We start from the raw sequence: 18,328 nt of genomic DNA on the forward strand, positions 1-18,328 counted from the left end.
CTGCTGGAGAAAGCTAAATTGAAAATAAAAATGGCTGATAAAACCGTACAGAGATAGAAATACTTTTGAAGCTTTGAGCACCATCATGCCTTCTTTCCAGCTGGTTTTCGAAGGCCTATCTGAGCATATACTGGGGCAAACCTTGAACAACTCCAGTAGTAAGCTGGTTGAAAACTATGTGAGCACTGCAAAAAACTGATATCTTGTCAAGTGTTTTTTGTCTTTTTTTAAGTAAAATTGTCTTATTATACTCGATATGAGCCACTTTCAACTTATCAGTCCAGAAAAATGTCTTGTTTCAAGTCATCAGAGTACAAAAATGAGGTTTGAATCGCTTGTAACCAGTAAAAAAATCTGCGAATGGAACAAGACAAAATTGCTTGAAAATTTCCTTGAGACTAGAACAATGACTTAATACAAGTAACTTTTCTCTTGTTCCATTGGCAGATTTTTTTTTACTGGTTACGAGCAATTCAGACCTCATTTTTGTCCTTAAATAACTTTAAACAAGACATTTTTCTGGATTGGTTATGTGAATTTGGCTCATATTGAGTCCAAAAAGGAATTTTCTACTGAAAATAAGACAAAAACACTTGATAAGATTTCAGTTTTTGCAGTGAGTGAGAGGAGACTGCAGTAATCCAGTTGATGGTCTTACTCACCTGAGTGTAAACTGTGGAGACAACATTGGTGGACACTTTAAAAATAGGTTTTCCTCCATCAACCCACTTCACATCCGCTCCACTCTGTGAATTAGAGCAAGAAAGAGTCCATCGATCCATGTCCAAACCATTGACTGTGATCACATTCTTTAACACTTTTCCCCTCTTCTCTCGGAAATGAATCTTTCCATTATTCATCACAGTTTTTAATGATTAAGTCTCATCCCCTCTCTCCTTTCATTCCTCCTTCTCACCTTTGTGTTGCCTGCTTCCTTTATGGCCAGGTATCCAGGTGGCAGGTTACAGGAGACAGGGACACTGAACTCCTGAGATACCAGGCGGCCCTCTTTGAGGAGAGGCAGCCAGGAATAGCCCACTAATAAGAAAAACATTGAAATGAATAACACATTCCTAAAGAAAAACACTCACATGACCAGTACAAATCTAAATGTGTCACTAACTTACAGCCTCAGATTTACAGCGAAACCTACCCGGTGTCTCCAGGGTTTCTTTCCTCTTAGAGTTTGTCTTGGCGTTGATGTCACAGGTGACGTGGTAAAAGGAGAACAGAAGGTGGTGCTTTTCATGAAGCTGAGTAGGGAGCTCAATCTTTACCTGCAGACACAGGGGCACACAGGTTTGTAAGTTATCGTTATATTAATTATTTTTCAGCATGTACAAACCCAATGCTCAACCTCCATTTTTTTGCTTTACCTCATCATAGAAGTCAGGGTTCTGGGAGTGGTGCAAGACTGTGGCACAGGCTGATGTGGTGAAGACTGGACCTCCTGCTTTGCCGTAGATGCACTAAAAAAAATAAATAGTTAAGTTAAGTTCAGCAGCTTTATTTTATTAGCGTTTAACTATATACCAAAAATCTCATTTGCATGTTTTTTACCTTTAAAGGTTTGGCAACTTCTTCGTCTGAGCTGCGAAACTCCACATAGACTGCGATGTTACGAGCCTGGGAACAAGAGGAGCATTGTAACATTAATGATGGCAACAATTAAAAGAGATGGAGAATGGCTACAAAAACACAAGGCATGCTGCATGCAGTTGTGATGCCAGTGTTGCTGCATCTGTTTCAAAGCCTCAAACAGGCTTTTTATGACAAAAAAAAAACTTTGTGGTTTTCTTTTTAAATGTGTCTCTACTGCTAGATTCTGCACCTTGGCAAAGCTTTTCTGGCTGTCATATTTGAGATGTTTAGGGTAGACATAGATGTGGTTTGTGTAGACACGGTGTGGCTGGGTGAACTTGGTGGTATCCTGGACAAACTCCTCCACCTCCACAGTTGGCTGGTGTTTGCTCAGCTCCTCAAAGGGCTTCACTGGTATGTAAGAGGAGGTAACACAATCTGAAAGCAAACAGGAGAAGAGTTCCAACACATGACATGATAAAAGAGAAGAATGTCAATGAATGGATACTGCTTAGACAAACGTGGACACACTGGGATGCTCCATTGGAACGTAGTCCACAGCGATGTCCAGCGCCCCAGGAATAGTCTGCAGTTTGCTGTTTTTTTCAGCCCTGCACATGCAAGAAAGTAAAATAATGAAACATTTTGGGAAAAGAAAATTTGCCATATAGCAGCTGAAGTGACCTATCCTACCTTCTGTACTCTGATATGAGCTTAACCAGGTCATCAGTGGAGATCTTGTTGGTCTCCTGTTTGAAGAGAGGAGAGAAACGAGACTCTCTGTCCAGCGCCCCATGGTTGTCCTTAAACACTGGCCTGTGAAATACAGAAAAACACATCAGGGTGTAGGTAGAAGAAGAAACTTATAGAAACATTCTGAAGATGTTAAGACAGTGACATTACAAGTGTGTGTGAATTGCGTTTGTTTAGACAGTGAAAACAGCATCACTGACCTGACAGACCAGGCAAACGGCATACGGTACTTTCCCAGCTTACTGCAGAACTGCTTGTTGGATTTTAAAATCTTCTGTACAGTCTGAAGACACACACACACACACACACACACACACACACACACACACACACACACACACACACACACACACACACACACACACATAGGGGTAAACGGATGGAAAGTCTTGTTAGCATGACGCTGCAACTCATATTTCTAAATCCAAGCAGACATGCTAAGCCGTAGATTCAAGTTGACAGAGTGACAGACTGAATCAGAGGTTGTCTGTAACAGTAATTCTAGCAGCAGGTTGGATGTCTGCTGATTCATTTAGCCTTTTCAACAAGGACTACATGGAAGACTGCCAGTGGGGAAGCCAGGAAACGTCTTGGAAAGGATTTCGGAAAAAAACAACCTAATTAACAAACAACTGATCTAACTGGCATTTAGTGATGAAGATAAACTCTGGCTGTACAGGAAAACCATTTTGTAAATGTCATGCTTTTAACTGTTTGAGTAGATTAGGCTGTTTCCATCACAATATTATCCAAAACAACAATGATAATGGGACATTTTTTCAGCTTGCCTAAAAAGATAAGATGCTGTAAGGGGTTTAGCTTCATTGGTCAATCAAAGGGAAAGAAACGTGAGTAATGTGAGCACTTTTCGTGCAAAAATGTGTGTTAAAATGACCAAATATGGCGAAAAAAAGAAGGTCTGACCTTGCTGGAGTCTGTGTTCTTGATATAAGGTTCTGTTCCACAGGCAATGTTTCCCATCAGCACTTTTTCCACTCTTGCCACCATCACTATATCTGTGTGAGGGTTCGTCACGGAGAAGATAGCCTGCATGGAAGAGCTTGTTAGAGGAGGAAAGCACTCACCCTAGGCTGACATCTCTAAAACAAGTCTTTTTTGTACCTGCTTGGGAAAGTGAAGCCAGTGATCCAGGTCCAGGCTGAGGTAACAGTCTCCTGGTTTCTTCTCAGCAGGAGAGCACAAGCCATTTTCTTGACCCCCAACCCCTGACCCAAGAAGACCAGTCCCATTACTGCAGCCTCCGAGCATCTGACGCACCGCCTCATGGTTCAGGTCTACATGGAAGTCTGCAGACACTTTTCTTCCTTCTCGGATATCCATCAGAGCCAGCGACACAAAGAAGGGTTCAATCTAGAAAAGCAGATTTAGCTCAGTCAACCTCCTCTGTTTATAAGCTATCTAACAAGCATTTTGGAGAATACCATGAATTTCTTTTTTCTATTGCTTTTGATGTAAAAGTAAAGTTGGCATCAAAGGTTTGAATTCTATTTCTTTCCAATTTTCACCAAAAATATTTTTTTAAAAAGTCATTTTGTAGGCATGTTTGAATAGCTAGCTCAAAGTGTAAAAGTAGAGTCTTTCAGATCCTCACATTCGTAACTGGTCCAGTTTCACTCTCGTTGATGCAGCCCTGCAGCATGAAGTTGAGTGATCGGCAGGTGATCATGAACCTTCTGCCCAGTTTCTCCTCAAACGGACGCACAGCTCCGTTTTCAACTGACGAATGTTCATTCTTTGGGCTCCTCAGAACCTGTGGTTGATAAAAAAAAATGTTTTTAACTCAGCAAACAGAAAAAAACACAGTGTACATTTGTGTGTTTAAAAGCTAATCCTTATGGGACCCATACATACAGGAGTGTCAGGGTCCAGGGAGAACAGATTCAATCTCTCTTCTCTTCTAACTGAGCGAATTCCTTCGTCTGTCTCTGAGATATACTGGAACAGAAAAGATGACATAACAATGCACTCTATGTGAATTTTAAGAGTTTGAGTTAAAGGATAGTCCACCACTTCTTGTGCTTCCAAACAGGAGGGACTCTGTTAGAGCTGGAGACTTAAATAAAAGTATTAGATACGTGTCTTTCCTCATTTAATGGTACAACAAATATTTTCAAAATCAGTACAGGCTTAACTTAGTAGTAATCACATTGTTGTCCTTCTTTTACTTTAGAAACTTAATGTTTTTGTGACTCACATTATCAACTGTGGATTATTATTATATCAGCAGCAGCAAAGTGTTTTGTGTCATCAAGAAAGTATCTCATGTCAAATATTGTGACGAAACACTTATAGTTGTGAAAAACTCTATAGGATGTTCTTAAAAAGACACTGACAAGTGTGCTATACATGCATAAATCATTTTTGCACATAAACAATAGTTACAAATGTGATGGAGTAGCTGCATGCTTATATTTTGTTTTATTAACAAAGATGGTACAGCCCAGCAAACCTTTGCAAGCTCTGGATTGATGCCATTTTCTGCAGTCGTTTCATCATTTTCCTGCAAACAGCAGTCACTCAACGACAAGTCAAACACATCTGGAAAGAAAACAAAAATAATCAGAGGTCATTAGAGGTAGCTATGAATAAGTGGTTCCTTCACAAAATGAGTAACCTGGAAAGTTTATCTAACTACTCCATTTCTGATGTGAGTTAGAGCCCATATAACATTTCCTGAAATGGGTTCAATAGAACACTAAATAAGCACCAACCAGCATCAGTTAACATACAGTCATCCCAGAATAAAATATGACTCCATCCGCGGTATTTATGGGCAATAATGTTGTCGAGCTCCTGCAGAAATATAACCTTCATATGCCTTGAGCAATTCTTCCCAAAGGCCACACTGAACAAAATGGCTCATTAACGGTAGGTCACCACATGCTGCTTGCAGCCTGATTTAGAGGCATGCTAACAGACCACAGAGCCATGATGGCCCAGGCTATTACATCATCACTCCACCACTTTTCACTGAGCCAAGTCTCAAAGCTCCATCAGGGTGTGTTATGTTAAAGACTGTAGTCCAGTGGCCAAGATCTGGCACAGCTGGTACCAAGGGATTAAGATTTTTATTGAGTTTCATAAATAAAAAGTAGGATGCATTAAACAAAGGTGGAGTCCCTGGTTAGTGTCTCGACTCGTTTCCTGATTGTGATGTTATGGATTAAGCCCCAAAAGGGTAGAATTCCCCGTTGAGGGTTCGGCAAAGAATTCTCTAGAGCGAGTCAGACTGAGAGAGAAAAGTTTGTGCTGACACTGAGTATAAAACTGCTCCTCTCTTGAGAGTACCATGATTTAAATGTCTTGAAATTATTCTCAAATATCCTCCTTGTCTCTCTTTAAATACCAATTTCACCTCCAAATTACCCCTTTCTCTCAGTTTCTTTTGCTCATTCCAAATATTTTTCATTCCTTTTAAGATTTCATAGGTAAACACGGTTTTACTGTAATTCCAAAAACAGAACCAGTCTTAATTGTACAGTCTATGGTCTTACCCTGCCGATGGTCTGTGAGGTCCAGACTTTTGCGATCAGGAGCTGGACCTTCATGGGGACTAATCTGTAAGATGCGAGTCAACGTGCTGATCCAATCTTCCATGTCCTGTTCACTCTCCGCAGCTAGCACAAAGTACGTAACCTCGTTCATCTTCAGCTCAAAGGCATGTTTCCTCAGGCGGTTATTCTGCAGGGAGATGGATGAAAGGGTGGGAGAAGATTATGTGGCTACCCCACACCCAACAAAACCCAAACTTGGTTCACTTTTAAGGAAAATCTGACTTTGTTGAAGTTTTTGAAGGTTCTGAATGACAGGCAGAGTTTTGTTGAGCCGAATTTCCATTTGTCTAACTGATAAAGAAACCTTCGTCCCAAATATTGCTTTTATATACTTAACAGACTAAACAATGCTAAAAGTATATATCATTTTGAACCCAAATACAACATGCATAGTTGTTTTGTATCAAAATCTACTTAACAGAATATCAATTGTTTTTTTTATACATCAATCCCTATTAAACTGAACTTTGAAGCTTTGCTTAACTTGCATACGTCCCTCGGAAAGTTTTGAAGCTCTACGGTCCCACAGTAACTCTTGATGGACAGATTTATATGACTATTATGAAGATAAATACATGACTGTATATGCATATTTTTAAATAGCAGACAGTAAAAGCATAATAGTTCTTAAAAACCGCAATGGATATCATTGTGGTTGTAAAAAGAGAAAGGAAGCCACAACTACCAAACCCTCATCCAGTGCATTACGAACATGCAATTATGTTCTCTAAGTGGAACTAAACAACCCTGTCTTTATGCATAATGCAGAGAAATAATATCTAGGACATCCCAGTGGCTTTAACAGTAACTTGCGAAGTTAAATAAGCCCTTTAAGACATAAAACCGTACCTTGACCTGGGAATGTAATATCTTGATGCACCAAGTGCAGCATCACAACTTTAGAACTATTCTCATAAAACTTACAGTTGGAGTAAAATGTCTTTTCAATTCTCTTTACTTTCTGCTCTAAGTTTGTTTACTAAGGAAAATTTCAAGGTTTTATTTCAAAAAGCTCCCAATTTTTTTCATGGTGTGTCATTTTCTGACTTAAAGCCTTTTTTTTGTTTTTCCTGACCTCAGAAGTCCATATTTAAGATATATTGTGTGCACTGCTTATATTGAGTGCATTAAAACTCACCTGCACAACCCCAGTGCACGAGTCCAGAAAGATGCACCCTTTGGGCTCCTTAGAGATCTTTTCATCTTTGTAGAAGTTCATGATATAGGAGTTATCTGTGAGCTGGGTGAGCTGGAAGTATCTCCTCTTGAATGACTGCACAGATAAAAGGAGGAATAAATTCATCATTCTAGGTTCAACACACCATTACAGGCAACCCAGTGCTACACACTACACACTAACAGCAGGTGATTGTTATTCAAATATATGTGGCCAGGCATTATATTTTAACTGTAAAAGGACAGATCTGAAGATCAGAGTGAATTTGTGTAAGAAGAGGGAGAGCATCAGACATTTCCTCACCCTAACAGTGATGCTATTGTTGACGGTGCTGTTGAAGTTCCCTTTGTAGAGCCAGCCCGACCGAAACACACCAATTCCTCCCCCTCCTCCCCCACCTCCTCCACCACCTCCTTTGGATGAGGACAGTGAGGTGGTATCCTGTAGAGCACAAACAGTCAGTTATTGATGCATTAGTTTTCCATTCCCCCTGAAATGGAACAAATGATCAATACAGAAGAGAGGACTTTACCAAGACTCTACAGAAAGATGTCAGTAAAATTATGTTTATAAAAATGACTTGTTTACCTTTGATGAGCTAACTGCCCTTGTAAAGTATATTCTAACAGCTTTGAGGCTAAGATAAACTAATTAGAACATGAGCCTCAGGAAGTGTCCAGCATGTAATGCATTCACTGTAGAAGCATTTGTCAGAAGATGGTCATTACTGACCTCATCCTTGTCCATGTCCTCATAGTCAATCTCAAAAGAATGGGATGGCAACTTTTCTGCTTTGTACAGCTTCCTATAAGGAGAGGAAGGGAGAGGAGGGTATACATGTGAGTCCGGTAATAAAATATAGGGATGGAAAGAGAAAATAATTTCAGGAATTTAATTAGTCCTCTCGGTGTCTGTGGGTGGCTGACTGTGCTCCATCGTTCTCCGTCAGGAGTCAACAATAGTAGTCCTCCTCCAATCTCACTCCACTGATTTCACAGGCTGACCGTCTTTGTGTCTGAGCTACTGGGATAAAATGCTTTTGTGTGTGTGCTCTAAGCTACAGACAGCTTGGCTGCAGTCTGTAGAGGAAAACACTGGAACCACCCTGCTGCTAAAAGTCACAGAGTTGTAAAAGGCTGCCTGAAAAAATATGGCCAAGGGCTATGTTTGGAAAATTTTGGTGATCGCTGGCTGGCCACTGAGAATGCAAATACTGGCCTGAAGAGAGGAATATAACTCCATTCAGTCAAATTGGTAATGACCACACACGAACAACACTGTTTCTCTATTGTACTGTGGTGTATTTCCCCACCAGTTCATAGGAAAGCCCATGTTAAGCTCACCTATTAGCTTTAAACCCTAAAAGCTTGTTATCAGTTGAAGCACAGGCTACATTTTTAGCTGCATAAACACTTATTAGCTTGATTGCTTTAACATCATTTTCTATATTTTAAGTCCAATACATACCAGCAAGCTTGTGAGTTGTCAGAAAAATAGTTAGCTAGACAGATAGACAAATACTTTGTTTGCTAGTTTGACTCCAAGTCACAACTTTTTGCTGCTGTCATCTGCACTCAGCATTTCTTTTCTCCTTTTAGCTGTTAGATTAAATAAATTCAAAATTCTAGCTAAAAATAAGCCAACCCAACCTGCTATCTTGTTCGCTGTAGGAACATTAGCTTGCTTGTTAGCTGTGAAAAGACCAGCGAGCTGGTTAGCTGTATATTAGGCTTATTCATTTTATTGTCCAGTTGTTTTTTTCTACTAAGCTGAATCTTTCTTTTTTTCTTTCTATCTTTGTCTTTCCCAGCCCTGGCTTGCTGTAATGACTTTTCTGATCGGTCTTGTCCCTTGTTTCTAAGTTTAGTCCTCTCCTTCCTCTTTTTGTTTGTTTTTAACCAATTTGTTTCTTCAGCCGTGCTTCCTGTGCGTATATTTCCCTAAGTGCTCAACTTATGCCAGATATTGTTGGTTTTACCTTCCTCCAGATATTTCTCTGTGCTGCTACCCTTAAACCTTGTTTCTTTGTTTTTTTAAAAACTCAAGTCAAAAAAATACCAAAGACTGGATCTTGATCCTCTCCCTGCATGACTCATTTACCAAACTTAACAGATTGCTAGCTTGCTGTAGTTAGCTCCAGAGCTGTAAAAGAAAAGACTGTAACACTGTGGTTCTGTTTAATGCTGATTCGACATCTGTAAGGAGACAAGTGAGGTTTGTATAATTGTGCTTCAACTCATGTTTCAGCTTTAAAGTTAATCCTGGTTGTCAGAGGTCATGTGAACTGACTGAAAGAATACAGTGGATACCCAAGAGACCAAAGAGTGACATTCCTGTGGTTCAGGGCAGTAACTGTAGAGCTGCTCTGGATCAGCCTCACTGGGACTAACAAAACACCACTCAACTGACTGACAGCCTGATTTAAATACATGACTGACTGACTGACTGAATAAATAGATGTCTGATGACTGAGTGACATTTCTGAACATTGGTGGGAAAAGAATCATCTCAGTTTTCATTAACACCAACCACCATCTTGTTTTTGTTATTCACTTACTATTTTAGCGTAACAAATTGTGGTGATACCCAATGCCAGCAAGACTTTGTATACTGACTGGCTGATTGTGAGGGGAAAAAAAAGATTCCCTCATAAATCAAGTTAGTAAGTCAAATAAATCTAACCCCAACTTACGTGACTAGTGGATATAAATGTTTGATAAACATTTATACAAGCTTAAATGCAATCCTCAAAATGTTACAGGTAGCTTAGTTTTTTTTTTTTTTTAATTTCAATTAATTAATTTCGCCCATGGCAGCCATTGTTGTTTGGTTGTAATGCATTCTGGGTAATAAGGTCATTCTGGGTGAACGGTGCCTCTGCGTTGACGCTTATCGGCTGTTGCTGCTTCGGTCCTGTCGCCATCCAATGAGTCTTTCTCACAATGTCTTTCGTTTAGCCTTCTCAATGAGAACCCAAGCTCACGTACAGGGAGAATAATACAAGCTGTGTTCCTGAATTGGGAAACTGCGACAGACGAATACCGAGGAACCCCGGGAGTTGACCGCCGCCATTAATGTGGTAGAAAAAGCCCAATAACCAGCATACGTCTGAATGAGACCGGTCGGAAGAATCAACAGAAACATACTTATTTTGTTAACCACTGTAAAAAAAAAAAAACTATGTATGAGAGATCTGGAAGGACATGGCTCTAATATACTAAGCTTACGTTACCGTACTTTCCATGGAGTTAGCGAGCTACGAAGGCAGCACATGGCTAATTGAATATTCATGTCATAGACAGGAAGAAGGAGCTTGGCAGGCGCAAAGCAATTCAGGCTAACAGAAGTGAAGACGACTTCATCTGATGGAGGGATAAACAACAAAAGGACAGCACTAAACTATCAAAAAATGGAGGACAACACTTAACTTTGGATGAACCAGAGGACGCTTTTTTTTTCCACGGGGAGGCTAAAGCTGGACGTTAAAGACGAGGATGAACAGCGGTTGCAGCGGGATTCACCAATTTATGTGGACCAGACTCGTCAATGAGTGAGTAGCATAGTCCATTGAAAGTTTTTTTCGATGTTTTGTGTGGCAGAATGTGGCCGTGAACTGCTAATGATAGCTAATAAGCGGGGGTTGACTGAAGATACTGGGTGTTAAGTGTGTGAAATGCAGCTAAGGTCAAACAAGAAGCAGCTAGCCTATACAACCGGATCTTCTCTATCTAACTTCCAAGGGGTTGCGCCCATGGCCTGTAATAACAGGGTTGTCAGCTAGGGCTAAGGTTTGGTTTGGTCTTTGACTCTGGTTGAGTTTTGTACTAAAATATGTGCCTTCAGCCTTGCTCTTGTGAGACATGCTACTGGATCAGTGTTTGCGGTTTTGGCTGTTCTGTTGCTGTGAAACAATGGTTATCGCTTTTTGAGGAAAAAAAGTCACTGGAAGGGGTCTATAAGTTGCTACATGTAATGATCAAGTTGCTTAAATTGGCAACACTGGCTTTATCTCATGAACCTTTTGACGTTATCGTCTCAGAACGCTCTTCACCAAGAAAAATGGCGACCTCCATATGTCTAAAATGGTAGTGACGTTTTTTGAAGAAACTGGGATGTTTCACGTGTCACTACCAGTGAATTTTGGTAGAACAGAGAAACAACTTATTAAGACCAACAGGTGCTAACACGCAGGGTTCCCTTTAAGTTTTATTTCACTGTACTTAAAAAAAAATATAGATGAAAAAACACAGCTGTAGAAGCTGAATTCGCTTGAATATAAGTGCTAGAATAGTAAGACGGAGGAAATACTGGAAAAACTTCTACCAAAAAGAATTGGTGGCTGAGCTTTGATACCTGCCCAGAAGAGGGCTTTTCTGCAACTCATTTTCCATTTTTGGGATTATCACAGTTTGATAAAACATCTAAAGATACCAAGATCTCAAAGATCTAAATACCAGTGAAGAGACACTAGATGGGAGAATAAGAATACAGGTATGCAAATCTGAATGAAAGTCACTGGTTTTAACATTTTAGAACAAGAATGAGTTAGAGAAAGGTGCCAAGTTCCCAAAAGAAAAAAGTTATGAAGAAATGATCTCAAAATTACAAACAGCAGAAAAAAAATACATGAAATAACTATTGCTTCAACAAAGATGGCCACCAAAATTAATGCTAAACACAAGGCTTAAATAAGATAAACCAGTTGGTGACATAGCCCCACTTGCTATATGTTCAGTTATTAGACACAGTCTCTACCCAACCAAGAAGCTGTCCTTCCACAAATGGCAGTTTTTTCCGTATGCAAAGCTAAGCTAAGCTAAGCATCTGTGGGCAGAGTGTGTTTTGTATAAAGATAAGGGAGTATTTAACATTTACAGAAAAAAAAGTAAAGAAAGATTTAGGATAATGTTACCTGGGCAGCAGACGGTAGTCTCCAGCATAGTCGTCATACTTGAACTGGACCACATTCAGCTCAGAGGTGTAATACTTACAGGCCTGGAAGAGAAGGTTGTGGTTAAATATTAAAATTTTAAAATGGGTGCCTCTCCTTTTCTAAAATTGTACCTGGGGCGGTTGTCTGTAGGCAGTGAAGAGAGTCACTGACTCCCCTGAGGCCTAGTTGGTAATGTACAAGGTGGGATTCATCATGAGGTTATTTAAATTACAAAGAATTAAATTTAAACACTGTTCCCACTGACTGAACACGTGGAGACATCTTGGCATTAAATTAAATCTCTTATCCGTCTCAAGGAGGTTCCCTCAGGTTTTCTATAACTCTCTTTTCTTTAAATATCTTTATCTTTTATAAATAATGTAAAACAAATCGAACATATTGCCTATAATATCAGACAGTACTGCATGGCTTGAACACATACATATACAGTGCTAACAAACTTGTTAGACCATCACCCTCTACTTGGACATTATTTCCTCCACTCTTCCCTGAGTGGAAACCTGATGGCTGTTGCCAACACAAACGACATACTTCTGGTTTATCACAGTGTCACAGATATTAGGATGGTCTAGAGTATCCTGAAGCAACAAAAGAAACCACCACCAACTGAAACCTTTTCCCTCCAAACCACAGTGGCTAACACTCACCTTGCACACACAAACATAGAGAGATTCATACTCACACATTTAATAGTAGTATAGTAATGCTCACCTGTCTGACCAGCAGACATTCAGCCTGTAGTTCTGCCCCCTCTGGAACAGTTGACTTGAGAGTCCTACTCTCCTGAGGCACAGTGGATACCTGGAAGAAAAAAAGGAGAAGGCTCCTTTAACGTGACAGGAAATTAAAAACACAGTATCTTTTTTAACACTTCAGAGGAAGTGAGTCACCTCACCTTGAGTACAAAAACAGCAGAGAGCAACATTTGACTTTAGTTTTAGGACACTATTTGGTTGCTAAACTGAAAGCAAGACATAAAATGTAAGGCCCCGAGAGCCATGTTACTCTGCTTAACCAGGTACCATCATGTTTAGCTTTCTTCTGCTCTTCTGTCCTTTTTCTTTTTGACAGTTTAGCTTCAGTGTAAGACATAACTTCAGAATAATCCAAGTAATCGTTTTCAGTAGAGAAAAACACGGCTCCCTCTTCTCTCTGCTGATCTTGGTCAGCTGGTGCGCTGTTGTCATAGGGACTTTTATGTACTGTAAGTAATTCCCGGCCTGGACAAGTTGAACGAGAAACTAAGAAATATCATTTTAAATCATTGGTTACAATCAGGCATTGTTTAAATATATATTTTTATATATATATATATATATATATATATATATATATATATATATATATATATATATATATATATATATATATATATATATATATATATATATACATATAAACACACACAAAGTTCTTACAGGGACTTGAATAAAAATGCTAGCATGCTAAACAAGGATAGCCTGTGCCATTCACATTTGGTGAAAGCAATCCTTCCTGCCTAATACCTATGAGAGCAATGGGTCTAAGTGACGTCACACTAGTTTCTATAATGGAGTTTTTAAAACCACTTATTGCACTGTTTATTTTTTTGAAGCTATTTTTTACCTGGTTAATGTCAGGCCAAACAACTCTAGTAAAATTATGTGTTTAACTTTTTAGGGTTTAGACCTACTATTATAATAATCAGTCCTGTTGCCTAAACCACATAAATATTTTCTTAAAGTGCTTGAACAGCAAATAAATGAGAACAATAAGGCACTAAAGATCTTTGAATGGAATACAGACAGACTTTGATTTAAACATCCCAATCAGCTGGCTTGAGTGCTGAGCTCACACACCAGCTGGCAATGAAGCAAATCTAGTAAATGCCTTTTGTGCATAAGCAAGACCCTGCCAAGCCACTTTCACTTACAATTATGGAAATTGACTGTGGGCTGCAGAGACAAAGAAAATCAGAGGAGACTGTGTTGAGGCCAGACAGAGCTGGAAACCAGCAGGATCATGCATTAAAGCAGCAACTCCAGGCTCTACAAGTAAATGTTTATTCTACAACAAAAAGCTATTAGGTTATTTAATGTTCAGTGGATGTGCATCTGCAGAAACACATTAGCTCAGTCATGAAAGCAATAATAAACAAAGAGCCGAGGGGAGCCAGGGAGAATTAATAGTTGACTGTAATGAAAAGGCCCTGATGCTAAACATGCATGATTAAAGTGAAGTACGTCAAGCAGGAGAAGAGAACATTTTTCCCATATTGTATGACTACCAACAATATGTCACTATTAAATGCTGAATTAATCCAGGTCAATCAACTATTTTTTAAGTGTCTCACTCCCTGTTGTGAAACCAGCACTACTGTTTTAAAGATTTCATAGAAGCAGCCAAAAGAGGCACAGCCATGTGTCTACTAACTGACACTTTTTGTTGCAAAAAAATGACTGTCCAATGAATCTAGCTTATGTCCCAAATCAAAAGTTACTTATGTGCGAACAGTACACAGTGAGTGAGGAAATAATGGACTGATGATGGTATGAAAACAGGTTAGCTAGCTACCATTTTCAAATTTGTTTCAACACTGTTTTATTAACTTGTTTGCAAACTTTTGCGGTATACTTAGGAGTTTGGTGCTGATTTCTTGTCTATTCTCGAAGAAGACAAGCTTACCAAAAGCAATGCACTTTACTTTGCTCTAATGTGATGACAGATGTGGGGGAACTTTATGGCAGACTATTCAAATCACTAATCTTCAGTGTAGTCAAGATAAATGAAACCCAGCACCTGCCCACCTGTCCTGGTAAAGAAGTACTTTGTCTCTTTGAAAGAAAACAAGAGAAAGCACCATGTAATTATTTACCTTCACCCTGTCTACATACTATGAACCCTTTGCAGCTTAACTGTTGTTATGCCAAAGTAACCATTGCTTTAACATGCCAATAGCTAAACTTATTTTAATCAATAAGATTACTGTAGCACCAGGTTCACCCCATTGTATAGCATTTCAGTCGGGTTAATCAGGCAGGACACAGAACCATACAATAATTTTATCACAGTTAATTTACTGTTAACACTGTCACAAATGTAAAGTTTACTTCTTGTTGACATCAATGGGAGACAGATGACTGAATATCTTAACATTTTTTTGCTGCCGTGTGTTTTTCCCTATTTCCCTTCACCTGGTTTTCTTGTAGCTTTACTGTATAGTTCAATGCAGGCAAGTTCAAGTTATTTGTAGTTCATGATAGTAGATCAGTGTGACACTGGATATGACAGGACACCAGTGTAAAAAGTAGTGCTGTCAGGGGATTAAAAAATTTAATGTAATTAATTACAGGATTTGTAATTAATTAATCTAATTAATCGCATTTTAATCTCATATCTGCGTTAGGTCCCAAAATAAAGAATTTCAATTCCAGGACATTCCAGGACAAAGACATTCAAAAACATTTAAAGATAAGGTGGGAATATATACAACACATTTTTAGGTACCCTGATGCATAAGGAACACATGAAAAAAGTGTTATGGTTCAATCTTTACAAAAATCTACACAGTCCTGCACCTAAGATAAGCTGATTTGATTTTTAGGACAGTTTTTGCTTCTGTCACATTTTTACTCGATGTGGACTCAATTTTCACTGCAATAAGAACTTCTATACTTCTATGAGGTCAGGAGATCCAGGCTAAAAACTGTGAGGGACTATGTACAAAACACTTTTTTCAAGTCTTGTATCAAAGAAAAGTTAAGTATTTTCAGTTTAACATGCTCTGAACACACAAACTGTTGCTCATTGGTGCAGAGCAGCCCCAAGCTGAAACATGACACCAGAAAGATGGAAGCAAATTTTCAAAGAATTCTTTAGATTTAAATACAGGACAAATATTGATCATTCAGGGCTTGTTTAATGCAGTAAAGAGTGTAGAAGTATTTTTTTTTTCACAGAATTGAGTAAACGGTTGATTTTCTGCAGATTTTCAAAAAGGACGTGTGAATAAACAAGATGTGGACGGCAGTCCCCCCAAAATCCCCCCCCCCCCGGTTTAAAGCATGTTGCTGACATCACCACTTTTTCCAAGTAGGACAAACGGTTTGTAAATGCCAGAAACTTTGTCTTTGAACGCCCCGCGGGTTTGGGATCCAGATTAATCTGGGTTAATTTTTATAACACCTTAATTTGCAGTGTAATTAATTAATGTAATTAACGTGTTAAAATGACAGCCCTAGTAAAAAGTAAAGGTGGATAGATCCACACAGACACACACACACAGACACACACACAGACACACACACACACACACACACACACACACACACACACACTTACTGAAAAATCATTGTCAGGAAACAGAAGCAGGTCTCTGAGCGGGTCTTCCTTCAGCTCGTCCCCCAGTTCAGAGATGACTGTCTCATAGTCGAGAGGGTCAATCAACTTCGGCTTCTCCTGCTGCAAATGGAAACAGAGAAATTCATCAGTGTGTTAATATACTGATATAAAACGAAATAAGATACAATGAGACGTTTAAATAATATGATGCACAAAGTATTGAAACAAATTGTGAAGTACTACAAGTTTACTATGACTAATGTGAGTATAAATTACATATTTAGTGCAAACAAAGACTTCATTCACAAAGTTATTTTTTGTCAGACAACAAATTGTCAACTGGGTATCATATTGGCACCATTTTTTAACATTTTCAACTACATTCAGCCCTTCCTAAAGATCATTTGACCTTAGCAAATTAAGGTGGAAATGATGCTTATCGGTATTATCATTGTATGAATAACTTTTTTACAACAGTAACCATGACAGATCTAATTCCAGTGTTTTACCATGACCTCATTTGGACCTAAAATCACCCAAGAGGAAGTCTGAGTTAGCAACAGTGATGAGACAGTCCCCACAGAGCCATAGTAACATCTAACTTTACCAACAGATGATAATTCTTTATTAAACCAGATCATAGTCGAGTGGATGGTTTGGAAATAAACAAAAGCTGACAAGGCTTACATCTACTGACATTTGAAAACCTCAAACACTCGTGGGTTTTTTCTAAAAGTGGATTTCTGTTCTCACTCTGTCCTTCACACCTCATTTAGACACCTCTAGTGCATAAACCACTGATGCAGACGCTGTAAAACACTGAGGCATTGCTGACAAACAATCCATTCCATAATGTATTTCCCTTTTTTAAATTAAAGACATTCAACAAGTTGTTGAGAGATTATGTAACTTGTCAATGAATTACACACAAAAAATGCAGAGTGAAAAATGGCATGTTGAGTTGTCACTGAGGCAGCAGCATGAGAGACAGCAGCAAAGTGAGCGCTGAAGCAAGCTGTGGTGAGGAAGTAATGATCTCTGGTTTTAGTTCACATGCACACAGTGCAGACCAGAGCTCTTACCCACCGCAGCTACACAAACAGTCAAAACAGGCATGCTGGCACACAACCAAGAGGGAAACAGCAGAAAGTAACAGAGGTGATCTACTTCATGTATAAGAGCAGCCCCCCATCAATGCAACACTGCTACCTTTCATGTGCCACCATGCATTTTATGTTGATACAGGTCTACAATGTAATCACATGCACTTCCAAGTTTTTTTTTCCTTGGTCCTTTTCAGTTAACCCTTTAAAGCAGTAATGTATACTGACTTTTCATTTAGAGGCTCAGCTTGACCTAGTTCATATGGATGATTAGTTGTCAAGATGAAAAATTTAAAAGTTTAATGAAAAGTTTAAGTTGTAAGTTGTATTTTTTCTCTTGATTTTATATATATATATATATATATATATATATATATATATATATATATATATATATATATATATATATATATATATATATATTGCTAGAGAGACATTAATCGTAATATAAATTTGTTTCAATAATATCTGACATTTCGAGGACAGAAATTTAAAAACTTGAGCAATCATTACATTTTCTAGCATATAGATGGCAAGACAGAGTACAATAATAAAAGGAGGGAGCAGCTAATGAGATGATGTTTGGGGTTTCCATATATTCACCATGACTCTGCTCTGACCTATGTGACGTCAGCAAAAACATTGAAGAAGCAGGTGTGGCATTCCCCTAATGAAGTAATACAGTGTTTGCTGGTTGTGGAGCACGAAACACACAGAATTAGATTTTACGGATTCTGGTTCAATAAGGCAAAACAGAGAAATCGTCAAACCTTGAGTAAAGCAAAGATATCACTACACACCCATTACTGTATGAAGACCATAAGCTCTCATCTGTTAACATGACAGCTGTAAAAGCTTAAACATG

The 18,328-nt window shown here is 38.8% G+C and overlaps 1 protein-coding gene across 7 annotated transcripts in view; it reads right to left on the reverse strand.

Annotated features, from left to right (window-relative positions):
• Positions 1-18,328, reverse strand: part of dock10 (dedicator of cytokinesis 10) — a 76,147-nt gene that overhangs the window by 24,049 nt on the left and 33,770 nt on the right. For all 7 annotated transcript variants that reach the window (XM_074680085.1, XM_074680082.1, XM_074680080.1 and 4 more), the window contains exons 2-22: positions 16,361-16,480; positions 12,752-12,841; positions 11,999-12,081; positions 7,819-7,891; positions 7,390-7,527; positions 7,048-7,182; positions 5,850-6,036; positions 4,805-4,893; positions 4,207-4,290; positions 3,947-4,105; positions 3,457-3,705; positions 3,259-3,381; positions 2,535-2,617; positions 2,275-2,397; positions 2,113-2,192; positions 1,832-2,019; positions 1,561-1,626; positions 1,377-1,469; positions 1,154-1,277; positions 917-1,038; positions 663-746 (exon numbers count right to left, since the gene is read on the reverse strand). In XM_074680085.1, the coding sequence (XP_074536186.1) occupies positions 663-746; positions 917-1,038; positions 1,154-1,277; positions 1,377-1,469; positions 1,561-1,626; positions 1,832-2,019; positions 2,113-2,192; positions 2,275-2,397; positions 2,535-2,617; positions 3,259-3,381; positions 3,457-3,705; positions 3,947-4,105; positions 4,207-4,290; positions 4,805-4,893; positions 5,850-6,036; positions 7,048-7,182; positions 7,390-7,527; positions 7,819-7,891; positions 11,999-12,081; positions 12,752-12,841; positions 16,361-16,480 (2,493 nt within the window). The remainder of the gene's footprint in view (positions 1-662; positions 747-916; positions 1,039-1,153; positions 1,278-1,376; positions 1,470-1,560; positions 1,627-1,831; positions 2,020-2,112; positions 2,193-2,274; positions 2,398-2,534; positions 2,618-3,258; positions 3,382-3,456; positions 3,706-3,946; positions 4,106-4,206; positions 4,291-4,804; positions 4,894-5,849; positions 6,037-7,047; positions 7,183-7,389; positions 7,528-7,818; positions 7,892-11,998; positions 12,082-12,751; positions 12,842-16,360; positions 16,481-18,328) is intronic.

The sequence above is a fragment of the Halichoeres trimaculatus genome, unplaced genomic scaffold (genome assembly GCF_033239565.1).
Source record: "Halichoeres trimaculatus isolate MK-OKI-2021-1 unplaced genomic scaffold, fHalTri1.1 fHalTri1_scaffold_9, whole genome shotgun sequence".
Lineage (NCBI taxonomy): Eukaryota > Metazoa > Chordata > Actinopteri > Labriformes > Labridae > Halichoeres > Halichoeres trimaculatus.